At 43.2% G+C, this 16,129-nt stretch overlaps 1 protein-coding gene across 2 annotated transcripts in view; it reads left to right on the top strand.

Annotated features, from left to right (window-relative positions):
* The window catches only part of sept8a (septin 8a), a 37,008-nt gene extending 25,939 nt beyond the window's left edge, over positions 1–11,069 (top strand). The window contains exons 7-10 of one of the 2 annotated variants that reach the window (XM_037118886.1): positions 2,025–2,193; positions 2,317–2,449; positions 3,229–3,398; positions 10,788–11,069. In XM_037118886.1, coding sequence (XP_036974781.1) covers positions 2,025–2,193; positions 2,317–2,449; positions 3,229–3,398; positions 10,788–10,953 — 638 coding nt within the window. In that variant the 3' untranslated portion in view covers positions 10,954–11,069. Of the gene's footprint in view, positions 1–2,024; positions 2,194–2,316; positions 2,450–3,228; positions 3,399–5,128; positions 6,267–10,787 lie in introns of those variants that run through there. The other variant, XM_037118888.1, reaches the window with a different exon arrangement.
* Positions 11,070–16,129: the final 5,060 nt, after the last annotated feature.

Here is a 16,129-nt window from a genome sequence, read left to right as displayed (position 1 = left end):
TGTGATGGTTTCTGCTACGCTGTGGTGACCTGCAGGCTGCTCGCTCAGCATTTTCCACCAGGCGAAGCTAAATGAAATGCTAATTGGGCTTTCTCAGTATATTTATCAGTATATTTACATATAGAGCTCACAGCTTGTGCTGGTATTTAAACACAACATACGTCCAATGTTCCTGCCCCTGCATGACCAGGTGCCCTCAGCCACCGAACACACCCAACACACCCAACACACCCAACACACCGAACACACCGAACACAGAACACACCAAACACACCAAACACACCCAACACACCGAACACGCCGAACACGCCGAACACGCCGAACACTCCGAGCACTCCGAGCACTCCGAACATGCCGAACACTCCGAACACACCAAACACCGAACACACCACACTGAGACAGAAGAGCTGTTGCAGCTTCTGTCTGGGGATCGCTAACAGGTTGATCACATTAACGTTCTGAAAGAGGAACATTATTCTTATTCCTCTATGAAAACATGTCTGTTTTTAACAAGTCATTCTAGTTTTTCCACGATCAGTCAGCTCATGCAAGTTCTACACTGGACCCCAGCTGCTGGAGGGTCTGCTTCAGGATGAGGAGATGGTGCATATCAAGTAATTAGCAGACTGTCGTTAGATGGAAGGAAAAATACGTCACTTAGGATAAAATTTATTTTCAAATTTTAGGAGGAGCAATTTTTCTTGTAGAAAACAGAACAGTGGGAATTATTCTGTTTCCCTCATTGTCCTGACTGGTTTTAACTGTGGCGAGTATAAAACAGGTGAACCAGGTATAAATGTCCAATATATACCAGGTATATACCAGGTATATACCAGGTATATACTGGACATGAAGAAAGTCTTATAAAGTCTAAAAACACTGGAGAACCCAGCAGAAGCCTTGTGATAGTGACAGGATGACAAGTGATTTAATGCAGATTGTAATTGATAAAACAGTCACAGTAAGTCGATTGTCTTGAAGTGAAATAATCATGACTGTCCTCACATGAATGACTTGATAGAGCTGCTCGCTGACGATCAGTCCTCTATCAGTTTCCTGATTATTTTCAGGTCGTCATCACAGCTGAAGGCTGCTGGTTCAACAGGTGTAATCGGATGTTTGTGAATACTAAAGAATGACAGCAGACCTTTATCTGTGCAGCGTGACCTTATGAGTTATCATTACTTATTTAAGAATCTTTGTTTTTCCACTAAGGAAGATTTGTGCGCTATCAGTGATGCAACACATTGTCCTGAACGTATTTTAAGGTTAAAGTGATTCTGGTTTGCTCTCGTACAGTTTCTTATTCTGCAGTTTTAAGGTTGATGGGGATGATATAGTGAATGGCAGTGATGTTGAACAGGATCAGTTCAGTCCACATCAGTCTTTGTTCTGGTGCCTGAAAATACCAGACATCAGTGTTTCAACTTTCAGAGCAACACATGATGTTAGGATGGAGTAAATGAGGTGACCTGCGAGTAAAAAGGCTTCATCAGGATGGAAACGACGCCCGGGGCAGATCACTTCTCCCTCGGCTGTCAGTCTGTCAGGCAGGAAACACTTCCTGCCCTCTGCCCTCCATGAATTCATCTAACTGTGAAAGTCACTCAGTCGTGAAACTGAAATGAAGCTGTCGAAGTCACTCCAGTAGGAAAAACTCAACGTGAAGCGTGCAGAGAATCTCCAGGTCATCAGCTCGTGCTTGTTGGTGAGCTGTGATGTTTCAGGTTTAATTCACTGGATGGCTGTGGGACTTATCCAGCGTATTTATCTTGTGCAGATATTTCACATTCCTGTACAGTGGTGCTATGATTTCCTGCTTCAGAGAGAGAAGTGGACAGGAAGGGAGGGAAACAGGGCGACAGATGGGGTGTTAAAAAAAGGCAGTGAGAGAAACAGCCAACAAGAGAAGACAAACCAAGACACGTTTTTATTTGTCAGAGTTTATTATTTATTAGAAATGACTCAGTTGACCGCCTGATCTGCAACTGGTCTCCTAATCCTGACGTGTTCTTTCCCCTCAGTGGAGAACGAGAGTCACTGCGACTTTGTAAAACTCAGAGAGATGCTGATCAGGGTCAACATGGAGGATCTGAGGGAGCAGACCCACGCCCGCCACTACGAGCTGTACCGACGCTGTAAGCTGGAGGAGATGGGCTTCAAAGATACAGATCCTGACAGCCAGCCGTTCAGGTACAGAGAGAGTAACACACACTATCCCCCAAACCACAGAGACACTCCAGTGTCGACAGCAGGGAGAGTCTCCATTGTTAGGAGACAACAGCTCACCTTTCCTGTCTGTCTTCTTCTCTGCAGCCTTCAAGAGACGTACGAGGCCAAGAGGAAAGAGTTCCTGGGCGACCTGCAGCGTAAAGAGGAAGAAATGCGACAAATGTTCGTCAACAAAGTAAAAGAGACGGAAGCAGAGCTGAAGGAAAAGGAGAGAGAGGTCAGTTTAAAATGGTCACTGATAGTCCAGAGACACTTTGTTCAAAGGTCATCATGAGTAACTTCAGCCTGTTGATGCTCTGACATTAGACCTGAACATCAGACCTGTCACTGCTCTCTGCTGTATGAAGATCCTGCACGTGTTAATGTTATTAATATTAATGTTGAGCTTTAGTAGACACACGAACGCATCACATCCTGCTCAGCTCTGCAACTCTTTCACACGCGTTCCCCTTTACTGCCTTGAAGTACTCTTACATTTTAATTTACGAGGTTTTAACGCAACACTTTTTATCTTTTCTATTTATCAGTTTTTGTTTTCTCAGGTGAAATTGTGAAGTCCACATTTGTGATGTTACAAATATTCAAACGTGCTGCTGAACCGAATCTTTTTACTCTGTGCTTACCTGCTTGACTGTTGGCTAAATAAAGATGAACTCAACCTGCAGAAACCTTTAGAAAACAAAACATTGAAGTGATACCTGGAGACATAAAAATACCAAATCCAGTTCAACAGCACCTCCAACTTTGTCAGAAACAAAACCAAAACAATAATCCAAAATGGACTGAAAGACTCTGCAGCGTAAGATAAACTCCTCTGTGGGTTTGTCATTATGTGTGATCACCATTCAGATGTAACAACTATTGATCTGCAGTGACTTCAGTGTTTCTGTTCTAACATCTGGGTTTCTTTTCTTTTACCCGTTCGTCCTCTGATCTCTTCCCTCCGTCCGTCCTCGTCCCGTCCGTCCATCACCACCCTCGCCTCCTCCCTCTCAGCTGCACGACAAGTTTGAGCAGCTGAAGCGAATGCACCAAGAGGAGAAGAGGAAGGTGGAGGAGAAGCGGAGAGATCTCGAGGAGGAGATGAACGCCTTCAACAGGAAGAAGGTGGCAGCCGAGACGCTCTCCTTATCTCAGCCCCTCAAGAAAGACAAGGACAAGAAAAAGTAAGCAGATTGTTTGTTTCTGCGGCTCAGCTCCTCTGTCTCTGCAGCAGGCGGCTGCTTTAACACCCTGCTTCTGTTTCTTGAACTGATCCTGTTGTCTTTTTATTCTGCGCCTTTCTGTGTCCTCGCTTCTCTTGCTTTTCTTTTCGCTGTCTCACTCCGTTAGCAGTCTTTGAGCAGGAGGTTCACATTCTGCTGTGTCACATGAAGGAGCCTTCGGCTGAATGTGGCTGTTGTCTCCAGCACACGAGCATTTCAGCCATTATTCTGAGGGCCTGGCATGTGCTGAGGAAACTTCCTCCCCTTTTTGTCCTGCCCAAGCTTAACATTTCCTGTCCTTTCACTCGTTCCTTTTGCCTCGCTCTAATTATTCAGGATATTCAGGGAGGAACCTCTGAGCTCAGTCGCTGAAGCAATCGAAAGCTTGGCTCATAAATAGGTGATGCAGAATGCAGCTCACACACAGTAGAACTGCAGCACAGACTGTGAATGCATCATCATGTATATTTCACTGCAGATCGCTTTTAAATGCACAAGTTTCTATAATTACTTTCTACCTTCCAGACAGCGATTAGTTTGTTCGTTAGTTCAGTATGAAGCTTACAATCCATTATTCATTAACGCATCACACTGAACATTATGTTGCATTTACTTGCTAGTCACAACACACTTTTTGGATTGTGTGGCGATGCAGTTTACAGGCGTGTTAAAAGTCCTTAAAGGCACCTTCAAGAAACCTTCAGCTCTAACTGGTTCTGATTCAGCAAGAACGTACAGAGTTTTGAAAGTTTGTTTTCAAGGTTAGAAATATGCTTGAATTTGATTATAGTTAGATTTTCTATATAATCTGTTTCATGTAAACCAAAAAGCTTACATATGTAATATTATAGATATGATATTATACGTATATAATATTTAAAATGAAAGAATCTCTTGTTTATACGTTTGACTCAAATTGTTACAAAATGCCTTTAACTTAATTCTTCACAACTGAATTCATAGAAACATTCTTGATTTGATGATAGAAGTTTTCAGGAAACTTTTGGTTTAGTTGCCTCGAAGTGCTCGAAGGTTCTAGAAAGCTGCAGGAACCCTCAGCTGTTCACACTGTGGCCAGAAGTATGTGGACACACCTGTTCACCTGTGAAACGGCTCTGATGGCTGAACGTGAGCAGCGTTTTGTTCCCGCTGTTCTCACACTGTGTCCAGTTTTCAGTTAATGTTGAAGCTGAACTGACGATGAAGCTCTCGTCTGTCTGGGAGGTTAGAAAATAAATAATGTAAACGTTAAGCTTTGCATAAACGACTCATACTTAATGCAGTCAAACCGTCTGAGGGTGTAATGGGCAGACGTGTGGCTCCATCTTGTGGCCGCTCACTCAAACTGCTGGCAGTGCTGCTGCAGCAGACCAGCTTCCATTTTGTGGCTCCACATGCGATTCCACAATTTCTTAGTTTTTACGTTTACGTCATTAATTTACTCTCTCAAGTTTTGATCCACTTAAGAATACATTTATATTAAAATATATTCCATATAAAATGCATCAAGTTGGCAGCTCCGTCACACTGAGTGACTCTGTAGTTTTCTCTTCACTAACACAAACTCCATTTTAACTGCAGCACCTTTTTCCTTTAACCCGCCTGAAGAGCTGAAATCTTTATGAATAATTTCTGATTTCCTTGTTTATTCATTCAATTTATTTTGTTTATTGTTTGTCATTGTTTTTCAGTTAATTTATGGCCGCTGTGCACCCTCCCACACACGACCATGGACTTGTCCTCACCACCTAGCAGCGACAACACCTGTTCATTCTGTTTGTGTTTGTGTAGTTTTGACATTCCATCTTGACATTGTGCACACGGACCAAAGACACTGAGGACGATGAAGCCACAGGGAGAAATAAAGAGTGAGAGATGGCGAGAGAATACCAGCTAACAAAAAATAAATGTTCACCTGCCAGCAGCGGCCATCTCATTAATTCAGGATCTTTCATTCTATGGATTGTTTCTTGTTTTGTTTTTGACACTTTTTATATATATGCATTTTGTTTTTCTATGTTGTGATTTTATTTTGTGTTTTTCCATCAACTCTTCCTAGAAAACGAGAGGTTCAAGCCCTTCAAATCGTTCGGGTACTGCAGTGTAACACAGCGGTCACAGAGTCATTCAGCTGTTCAGTATGATTTTAAAAACTAATTAGGATGTGCTTGATTCTAACAAATTAATATTGAATAATGCATTGAAGAGATCTGTTAGATCGAGCCTTCCCTAATGTTTTTAAAATACCTGAGCTGTTTGAATTGTCCAGGTGTCTCTTTACCTTTTCGTTCACAGTAAAATAAAATGAGCCCAAATAATAACGTTAAATAGCAATAAAACTGAGTACCTGTATACTGTATATACCACTGCATATACGTCGGTACTGACAACGTAAACTTAGTCTTAAATCTTAATAAAACTTATGCAATATTCTGGTGCTGTTTCGTATAAACTCAGTAAATGTATGTGAATATTTTCTAGAGCTTAACCAGCTAAATATGCAAAAATGTACTAGTTTTTGAATATGATATTATTGTAAGAAGCACATATGACGCTGTACATTGTCCATAAGCGATGTAACTTTATTGTAAACCATGAGTGATCACGTTGATGTGAGTGTTGTGACCGTGGACACAACATGAAGCCAGTACAAACACAAACACACACACACACACACACACACACACACACACACACACACACACACACACACACACACACACACACACACACACACACAGGGAGGATTCAGGAAGTGATACGAGCCTCAGTGACGGAGAACAGCTGCGTTTACTGTCTGTCGTTGGAAATAAACAAACCCCCTCCGACTCTGATGTGTCTCTCTAACATGACCATGAAGATGAAAGTGAAACAGAAGCAGGTGAACACACTTGTTTCCTACACACACACACGCACGCACACACACACACACACACACACAACCTCAACTGTAACCCAAACAGCTGTCAGCCTGAGACGCAGCGCTTCCTGTTTAGTGATCCCAAACTGAAGAACGTGTTTGCTCAGTCGGCACACAGGCAGCTGTGTGTGTGTGTGTGTGTGTGTGTGTGTGTGTGTGTGTGTGTGTGTGTGTGTGTGTGTGTGTGTGTGTGTGTGTGTGTGTGTGTGTGTGTGTGTGTGCGCACGCGTGCAGGAGAGCACGTTTACAGTGTGTTTGCCAAAGGTGGAGTGGGAGGAGTGTTTGTGTGGAAAAGAGAAGTGTATGAGTTTTATTGACTCTGCAAGTCTCTGGAGGAGGGGTGTGTGTGTGTGTGTGTGTGTGTGTGTGTGTGTGCGCGTGTGTGTGCGTGTGTGTTAACACAAACTCAGACTGCTGTCTTTGTGTTTAGAAGCCACACGACTTCATTTGTCTCTTTGTTTCTTTTCATTCTCGTATGAAAACACAGAACAAATAGTTTGGAAGACATCTGCAGCAATTATTGGATTGATAGAATTCTGCTAAATTCATGCAGCCATTTTATGTTTACAAAAAAAAAAAAACAAGTTTTCAGTATGCACTTGAAGAATAAAGTGGAAATATAATTTTGTGAATAAAGTTGAAATGTCTAAAATTTTAGAGCGAGGGGTGAGGAAAATGAGGAGTTTTTTTCATTATGCACTTTCACAAATTTATATTTCCACTTTATTCTTGAAGGTTTGAGACTTTCAGCTTGCAGGAATGTGGCCACCTCTTCCTGCTTGTGTGTTTTTTCCTTCTGAACAGACTGGTCATCAGTTCTCATCACGATCTCTGCACAGTCTGAATACTGACGTCTACACTGTGTTCATGAGCTGAAAGAGAAATAACGTCTTTGTTCCTGAAGCCACACAGAGCATGTTTGATTCACGGCACAGTGTTCTGGATCTGATCCAGCAGCACAATCTGTCCGGACCTCCCTGTTCCCTCCGTCAGTGCATCAACACTCTGCTAACAAACGTAGAGGAGATAAAGGCTCCTGACAGTCGGTTCTGCAGAACAACACGATGCTGCACATAGTCTGAAGTGCTGCAGTCAAACGGGGATTTGAGAGGTGTATGTGTTTAATATTATTGAGGTAATAACTCAGAAATATTTATCTTTTCCATAACTGAATAAACAAACTGTCCACAGAGGAAAATAAGGTGGCAGGGTCCGCCACAGTAAAACAGTATGTTGTCCTCTAAGTCAGTTTGTGTATTTGGTTTATTCACGTATACAGTTCAGTCAATGAGGATCTTTCTCTTTTGATTAAAACTACACAGTGCACCTTTAATCTAACATCCATGGCTAGCTGCTAGCTGCTAGCTGCTAGCTGCTAGCCTACAGATGTCTGGTGTATGAACTCGTATGTTAACTTCAGTCTGATGCTGTATGAAACTCCCCTAAAAACTAAAGCAGTAAATGTCGTTTGAGGTTCAGTTCAGAGTTCAGACTCAGTGACCTGAATCCTGCAGAAGTTTCTGCACTCTGCTGCAGCTGAGCTGTGGCTGCAGTTACTGCGTCTGAGACAAACGTCTGTTGAACGCTTTGAATAAAAAGTTACAGTACACAATCTGTTAACGCTCACGTTACTGGAGGATTTTCAACATGCAGACCTGAAAACAGTTAAAATCAGAAAAAAAAACAGAAGATTAATTTATGCATTTTGCCTTTGTAATAGCTGAGAAATCTCTAGGTAGTGCAAAGTGCTGTTTTAAATCAGGTCATGATTTTAAGACAGAACTGACTTGTAGTAAACAACATGACTGCTCTTCTGCTTCTAACATGTTTGTCTGACAGTCAAAATACTTTGAAGCCATTTTTCTCACTTTCATTTTGACCTGTAAATCACACGACCTCCATCTGTGAACACATCAGCAGTTTACGAGCGTGTGATTCACATTGAAAAGCTTCTCCAACCTTTGAAATCGACAAAACAGGACGGTGACACTTTGGACTTTTGAAGTCGTAGCTTTATTTCTGTGGTTGATCGTACAGTAAGATATAGCTGCCTCAGTAAACAGAGTCGTATGAAAAGAAATCACAACCTGTGCGATCGACCGGATGAAGGAAGCAGACTACAGATGAGGAAACAGTAACCTGCTCACATTTCATCAGCTGAGAGTAAAATAAAGAATCAGTCTGCTCACTTTAAACTGAAAAACATTTTGTCACACAATGAAACTTTATCCGCTATGTGACAATATTCTGGGAATGATCATTTGTGCCGTCATAATTATATAAAAAGTTCTGACACTTTAAATGAGAACATTGATGCTGGACCACTAATCATCTGCTAATCATCTGCTCTAGTGTTGAACTAATCTCCCAAAGGTGCTCTCGTCTGATATGTAACAACTGTTGCATAAAGTAAAAAACAAGCAGAAGCATTAATGAAATAAAAACATCTGCAGCATCGAGTCAGAAAAGTAAAGCTTTCTTTTTGTAAAGAACTGGTAAATAAACACTAAAGCATAACAATGTTTAGTACAAGTAAGAAAGAGATTAAAATAATAATAAAAAAGGTGAAAAAATATAATATTTGCATTTAAAAAAAGCTTGTCTTAATCTCAAAGTGCCACGTGGCTCTGGAGGAACCTGAGCACCAAGATTCTCCACAACAAAAGAAAATCAGGATCAACTCTCAAACATAAAAAACTTTCTCATAAAAAAACAGAAACACACGACTGCCTAATTTATAAATCATCCTTTACCTCCAACGTGTTGAACAAAGAAACTACCTGCGGTGGATGTGAAGGACAGGTAGGTTAAAAAGTTGAAAACATTAATAATAAGAGAACTACTTGGACCGATAACTCGAGGAGTTCATCTGAACCTCTTCAGTCACTCACGACTCTCCAGATTCAGATTCTCCTCGGCTGACAGGAAGAACGAGCTCTGGATCAGAAGAGTTTAACTCAGGCTCTGATCCAAACGCACCTTCAGATTCACATTTTCTTGTGCACAGATGAGACTAAAACAAAAAATCTGACCTCAGGAAGGCGATCGAGAACATTATCATTCACTTCCAAATCTTTTAAGTTGACAGCTAAATGTTTTGTGGGGTGAGTGACATCTGGGTTTTCGTCAGTCACTCCGGCCTGAAGCCTCCGATGTGCTGGATGACAGGTTACATCCTCCCTGTGAAGTGGAGGGAAGTGTTGGTGTGTCCACATCTCAGACTAGTTGACCGCGGGATGCAGCGGCGGGCAGGGCGAGACGTTTTTCTGCAGACTGCTGCCATCGCTCCCCTCCGGGCCCGGGCTCGTCTCCTCGTTATACAAACACCAAAAACCATCGTAATACTCGTCACAGTCGCCCTGCTGGCCGCCGCCCCGCTCTCGCCGGCCGCGCTCCTCCTCCTGGATCTGGGCGCTGTCGAAGATGTAGACGGCGTTGGCCGGCAGGGAGAACTCCAGGCTGCGGAGGTACTCGTCCACCATCTCTTTGCAGTGGATGAACTCGCTGCTGTCGATCTGGGGAAGATGAAATGACATGAAACAGGTGAAATGCTGCGAGCTGGAACAGAGTTCACCTGTCAGATGATTACACAGTGATTTCTGAGACGATCAACACTTTGGTAACTTCAGTTTCAGCCCAGTGGCATTTTCTTTTTTTTACTCATTATGTTTGAAGACACAGGACGGCATTTATTGACATGTTTGCAGAATGTCCCTTTAGTTTCCTCAGTGTGATCATTATTCTTCGACAGTGTTGGAACAATAGAAACTGCTGCTGAATCAAAGATCTGTATCTGGAATCATCTGAACGCCTGAATATGCCAGTTTGTGCCTTCATCCAAATCATCCTCCAATAAGAAACATGTTCAGTCTACACTGAAGATCTTCAGTGTGCAGAAGTGAAGGAGAGGAAAAAACAGAAAACTTTGGCATTTAATAACAGGCGGAACATTTTTAGCAGAATATTATGATGTCAGTGTGTTTAACCTCTGACCTCATCACTTCATTCATGTTAGATATGCAGCTTAAATTTTATCCCAATTACCATATTATTTTTTATATCCAAAAATGTGTTTGTGAGGTCACAAACACTGACCAACTACAGATCAGTTCATCTTGAGTCATAGTGGACGTTTGCACCTCCCTCATGAGATTTTGTGTTCACCAGAGTGTGTCGTACGAATGAACAACCACACAACAGAAACCGACTGCTAGCTTACAGATACTAGAACAAATCTTGGCAGACTTTGGGGGCGGTGGCACAGAAAAAGTCATTTTATTACTTGAAGAATAAACTCTTCAGTGTTTTCTGGTGGAAATCTACACGATGTGCTCTAAATGACCTCAAACTACACGCAGATTCCAATAACACCAGCTGTGATCCTGTTGTAGCGACCTGTGCGTTTCTCTTACCTGTGCTTTCTTCAGCAGATCGGTGAAGACGGAGAACCAGTCGGCCGTCAGCGCCTCCAGCTCCAAAGTGATGATGGCCAAGGCCAACGTGGAGCCCTTGAACTGCCAGAGCTGGTGGCAGGCCATACAGTGCTGCACCTGCCTGGTCCACAACGCCGCTTGGAAGCCCGGCGGCCTCTTCTGACGCCCCGGCCCGGCGGGAAGCAAAGCGGGGTCTGTTGCCGGGTCCCAGCTGACGCCGGAGCCGAGCCCGATGGACGGAATGAGGTGAGGGTGGCCGGAGACGAGCAGGGCGTGGAACTGGACCGGAGACGAGCAGAGAAGCGAAGAGGAACGAGACCAAAACGTTAGCGTAATGATGTCATTACTGTGTCAGTGTCCATCCTTTACCTCGAATACTTCATCATCCATGTCAACATCCACCCACCAGTTCTGACAGCAGGTCAACACGTCACCATCACTTTCACCCCAAATTCATTCTCATCCCTGCGGACACTTTCACCTCACAGTCGGAGATTCTCTACTTCTCTCAAGTGTCCATTGATGCATTCAGAGCTGCTGTTTGACGTCCAAACCTGAAGCTCCGCGCTGGAGGACACTTTGAGCAACAGGTAGAGAATCCCACCATCAGGATTTACTAATGAAGACCCACCTGTTTGCCTGAGGAATCATAGTAATCTTGTTCGTATTGTATCGTACGTGCGGTGCTTTTCTGTGTTCCCGTTTGTGGGCAGGAGCTGTCAATCATAACCTGAGTGTGCAGCTCAATGCTGGAAGAGTTTGAACTCTCTTCACACTCTTCACAGCTTGTTAGCTAGCTGTATAGACACCCTGGGGCCACAGCTGACGAGCTAGCTGTAGCTTTAGGGTGAAATGACGAATGCTAACAAGTGATTTCCCTGAGAAGAAAATCAGAGACTAGATTTAAAACAACATTGTGTTCGTCGCAGTCCTTCATTCATGTTGCGTTCAGCTCCTTTGCTTTACTTCGTCTCTTTCTCTGTAGCAAATACAAGCCATGAGCGTTTAGAGGAGGTGGACTTTAAGGCAGACTCAGCGAGGTGATCCAGAAGAAATCCCTCAAACATTTGACTTCTAAATACTTTCTTCTTCTTCTTCGCACCGTTTTGAGTAAACGTAGGAACTTTGGCGTGACACACTTGTGTGTTCAGATTAGAGAGATTTGAGCATCACGTCGTTGATTCTGCCTTTCAGAAGCTTTTTACTCGGAAGGTGAAGCAAACAGAGATAATGACAAGGCTTCTCTGTAAATCCTCTTATTTAACCATATCAAAGTGTCATGGTGGAGCGTCTGTGACAAATTATTAATAGATTTTATTATTGATTACTGTTTTATAGACCATGGAGAATAAGACTTTATTAGGAGAGGGAACTCTTCAGGGCCGGGGACGTGACAGTGACAGCAGAGGTAAAAAGTATTTATTTGAATAGTATAAAAAGAGAAAATGTCTTTATTTTATTATAGTTTTTATTAATACATTATGTCTCCTTATTTTAAAAGCTGGACTTTTGTAATCCGTTAAGAACTCTGACAGTAATAGATTCACAACAATAACTCCACAGCTGTGACACCAGAACCAGTCAGGTCCAATCTAAAGACACTGAATCAGTCCAGATGTGCCAGTTTATTACAACATCACAAACATCTGTATCTGTTCTCCACCTGATGAGGGAACGACGGTCGTGCTTTGGTCAGAAATTAGATTATTGATCTCGCAAATCTGCAAGTTCATCAATACCTGTCAGGTGTATGTGGAGGTGATGTGTGTCAGGAACTGTGTAAAACCTTTAATCCTTTAATATTGTGGATCAATACAGTGTGTAAACTATTTCTGTCAAGACTATTATGGGCTGTATTCATAAAGACTTCCAACAGCTGACCTGCGGCTGGTTTCACAGATTCTGATCCGAACCGTTTTGTCTCCTGTGTGTGAATCGTAACATCAGGTTTATGTTTTGTCCCCCGCTCGTCTCTCAGGGCTTCTGTAGAAGCTTCCTGAGTTTCTGTTGATCTGAAATATCTGACGGGCTGCACTTTGGGCAGCTTCGGTCTATAAAACATTGTGAAAAAACATCTTCAAATGTTACTTTTGTCCAACTAAAAGTCTGAAAATCAACTCGACTCGTTCACCATCAGATGACAAAGAACAGCATCAAACACTGCAGAGGCTGAAATCGATCGATCAGTTATCAAACCGAGTGACTGATCGATTAATTCACTCTGCGTCTCATTTTAAAGACGAATCAGTTTGTCTTGCTTTAAATTGAAGACGACACAGAAGCTGAAGTTCTGTTTCATGTTTACAATCTAAATAATTCCGCTGATGTTTCTGCCGTGAACAGAACCAGCCGAGCCGCTCTGGTGCTGCTCAGCAGTGTCGAGCTGCTGTTGTGAGTCCAGCCCGATCCGGCAGCATGAGGTGCATGTTTGTGTTGTTGGCAGGTGAAACAGTGGTTGAAGCGTCGGGAGATTAAACTACTGTAAACATGCTGTGAAATAATATTGTGCCATAAACAGAGTTAACGCAGTAACTTGGGATTTCAAACAAAGACTTTTCTCTACACGAGTCAACAGCTCACAGCATGATATGGAGTCAGAACCAGTCCGGAGGGTTTCTGGTCTCCAGCGAGCGGCTGCAGGTGACAGTCAGTCAGAAGTGCCTTGGCCTGAGATGCAACACGCCTGTTACTTTGCCGGCAGCTTGCAGATGCAGTTTTACGTGTTTGGTTGAATTTAATGCAGCTCTGTTCTGCTGAGATGCAGCGCTGTTGCTTTTTGTCCACACGATCAGCTGCGGTTACAGAACTGCCAGCTGAGTTTGTCCAATACAGCCACTTTCCTTTAAAGCTGATAATAAAAAGTCTGTGAAGAGTGAAACTGAGCTTAACTTAGCATTTAAACACAGATGTGGACTGAAGAAGTGACTTCTAGGGGTCAGTCGTTATTGGAAGTGAGATGATTTATTTGATCTTAAACAACTGAGGAAAGTGATTTATAATAACAGAAAGTTCAGGTAACACTTCTTACTTTGATTTATTCTGATGTGTTACAAAACTAACTGTGACCCAACACATCCTCTGATCATTTGATTTTATTTTTATTAGAGAGTTCTGATTTATTTTCCCTTGATGGCTTCAGTCATTGTTAAAGAGGGAGAGACACACTGATGGAGTTTAAAATGGGCACAATGAGTCAAATATGATGGAATGCACAATCTCTACTAGGACCAATTCTGTCTGTCGGGGTGTTTGAAGGGTTTGTGAAACACCATCGTGAAGCCAATGTGATGAAGCATGATGGTTCAATGTGCTTTTGTACTGCTGTGTTTTAAAAAGGCGAGACCAGGACCCGAGCTGAGGAGCACCCCGAGGTGCAGCCAGCTCAGGTCCCGTCGAAAAAAAACAAAAAAACAAAATGTTTAGTTTGCGTCTTTCTGCTGAATTCTGACTTACTATGTGAATGAAGTCGACTGGTGTTGCGGTGTACAAGTCCCAGTGCAGCTTGTCCAGAATGATCCTCTCCATGCGAAGAATCTCCGCTGTTGAAAAGTTGCATCCGCTCCGCAGCACCAGGTCTCTGACAGAACCGATGACCTGCTCCAACACAACACAAGGAAGCAAATAAACGTACCGTTTTCAAGATACAGCCGAGTCTCTGTCTTTTGTGTGTGTGTGTGTGTGTGTGTGTGTGTGTGTGTGTGTGTGTGTGTGTGTTTTCTTTGTATCAGTACGGAGATCTTACCTCGTCTTCCTCGTTGATCTTGGCAGCCAGAACCAGCGAGGTGAAAGCGATGCACTTCAGGTATTTTGGTTGAGCCTGAAACAAGGAAGATACTTCAGTTAGTTCTTAAAGTGCAAAAGATCCAGAAACACGTGAGGAAACAGAAACTTCTCACTGCTCCAACAGATTCTGACAGTGAATGTGGGAGATGAACAGGTTACAGGTGACGTATGAATCAAGTATCTGTGAGAGGTTTAGATTTATGCAGCTGCTGCTTTAATTCAAACTACATTTAAATACACTTACAGTTAAACTTTCAATAAATGGACCAACATCAGCAGATGATTCTTCAGGGTTCTGTGTGCAGCCCGTTCACACATCAAGTGTTGCTGTCAATACAGACCTGGTCCTCTGGTTCAGGTTTGAAGTTCAGAGTAATGGAGATTTTATATTTTAGACACTGAAGACGGGTCTGAAAGCTTCCTCCTCACCTTGACAGAGGACAGCAGGCGGTTGAGGACACAAACTCCCAGCGCAAACGTCTCTGGACAGAACTGGAACAGCCGGTTCATCTCTCCGAGCCACAGGATCATCTCTTGGTGCTGCGATGAGGAGATGTCAGCGCCCTGAGAGACGGAGACACGACCAGCCATTACTGAGGGAAACATCAGGCGTTTGGGCTTCACAGCCGATTACACTGTCGGTCACATGTCTGAAGGTAACGCTGCTGATGTGAACACTGTGACAGATGGGAAGATTTAAATCAAACTGATCTGTAACACTGAGATATTAACACCCTGCAGCACACAGCTGCCAACAACCTGAACTCATCAGAACTCGTGAGGTTCTGGTGCTCGGTTCTGACTTGAGTCCACCATATAAATCAATCTGAAGCGTTACAGATATACTGATTAAAAACAAGCACGTGTGATGACTTTTAGAAATCAGTTTGATTAAAATCACCAGAAATTACTCATGACATCTCAGATCAATCCCTCTTCACCACGTGACGTCCTGTCCTTAAAACACCAGGTTTTATTTCCTAAGACTTGTGAAGGGGAGCAGCTGTAACACAAGTCGTTTCCTCTCAGCTGAGCAGCAATTAACAACTTCTGCCACTTTTCAATCTCATCGTCACTCTTTATTTATCACACCAGAATAATTATCAGAGTTATAAATTCTGTTCAGTCGTTTTCAGATTCTGTTTACTGTGTCCATCATTTACCAACATTAAAAACAAAAGGGAGGCAGTTTGTAGTTTGAGAGGAAACGAGCTGCTCTCAGAGGAAAATAAGGTCCCAGAACACACACACACACACACACACACACACACACACACACACACACACACACACACACACACACACACACACACACACACACACACACACACACACACACACACACACACACGAGCTCGTCTCACCTGGATGCATCCGTTCTTGAAGACCGGCACCTTCCAGAGCCGATCCTCCCTCAGCAGCGCCGCCTCCAGCAGGACGGCCAGCCGACGGACCTCCACGACTCCTGGGTTCTTCATCAGCACCACAGCACAGGCCAGGCTGCACCCAGGGCACACACACCTGGAGGAGCAGGAGGAGGAGCAGGAGGAGGAAGA

Source organism: Acanthopagrus latus, chromosome 13 (assembly GCF_904848185.1).
Source record: "Acanthopagrus latus isolate v.2019 chromosome 13, fAcaLat1.1, whole genome shotgun sequence".
NCBI classification, from domain to species: Eukaryota; Metazoa; Chordata; class Actinopteri; order Spariformes; family Sparidae; genus Acanthopagrus; species Acanthopagrus latus.
This window is presented reverse-complemented; position numbering and strand designations above follow the sequence as displayed.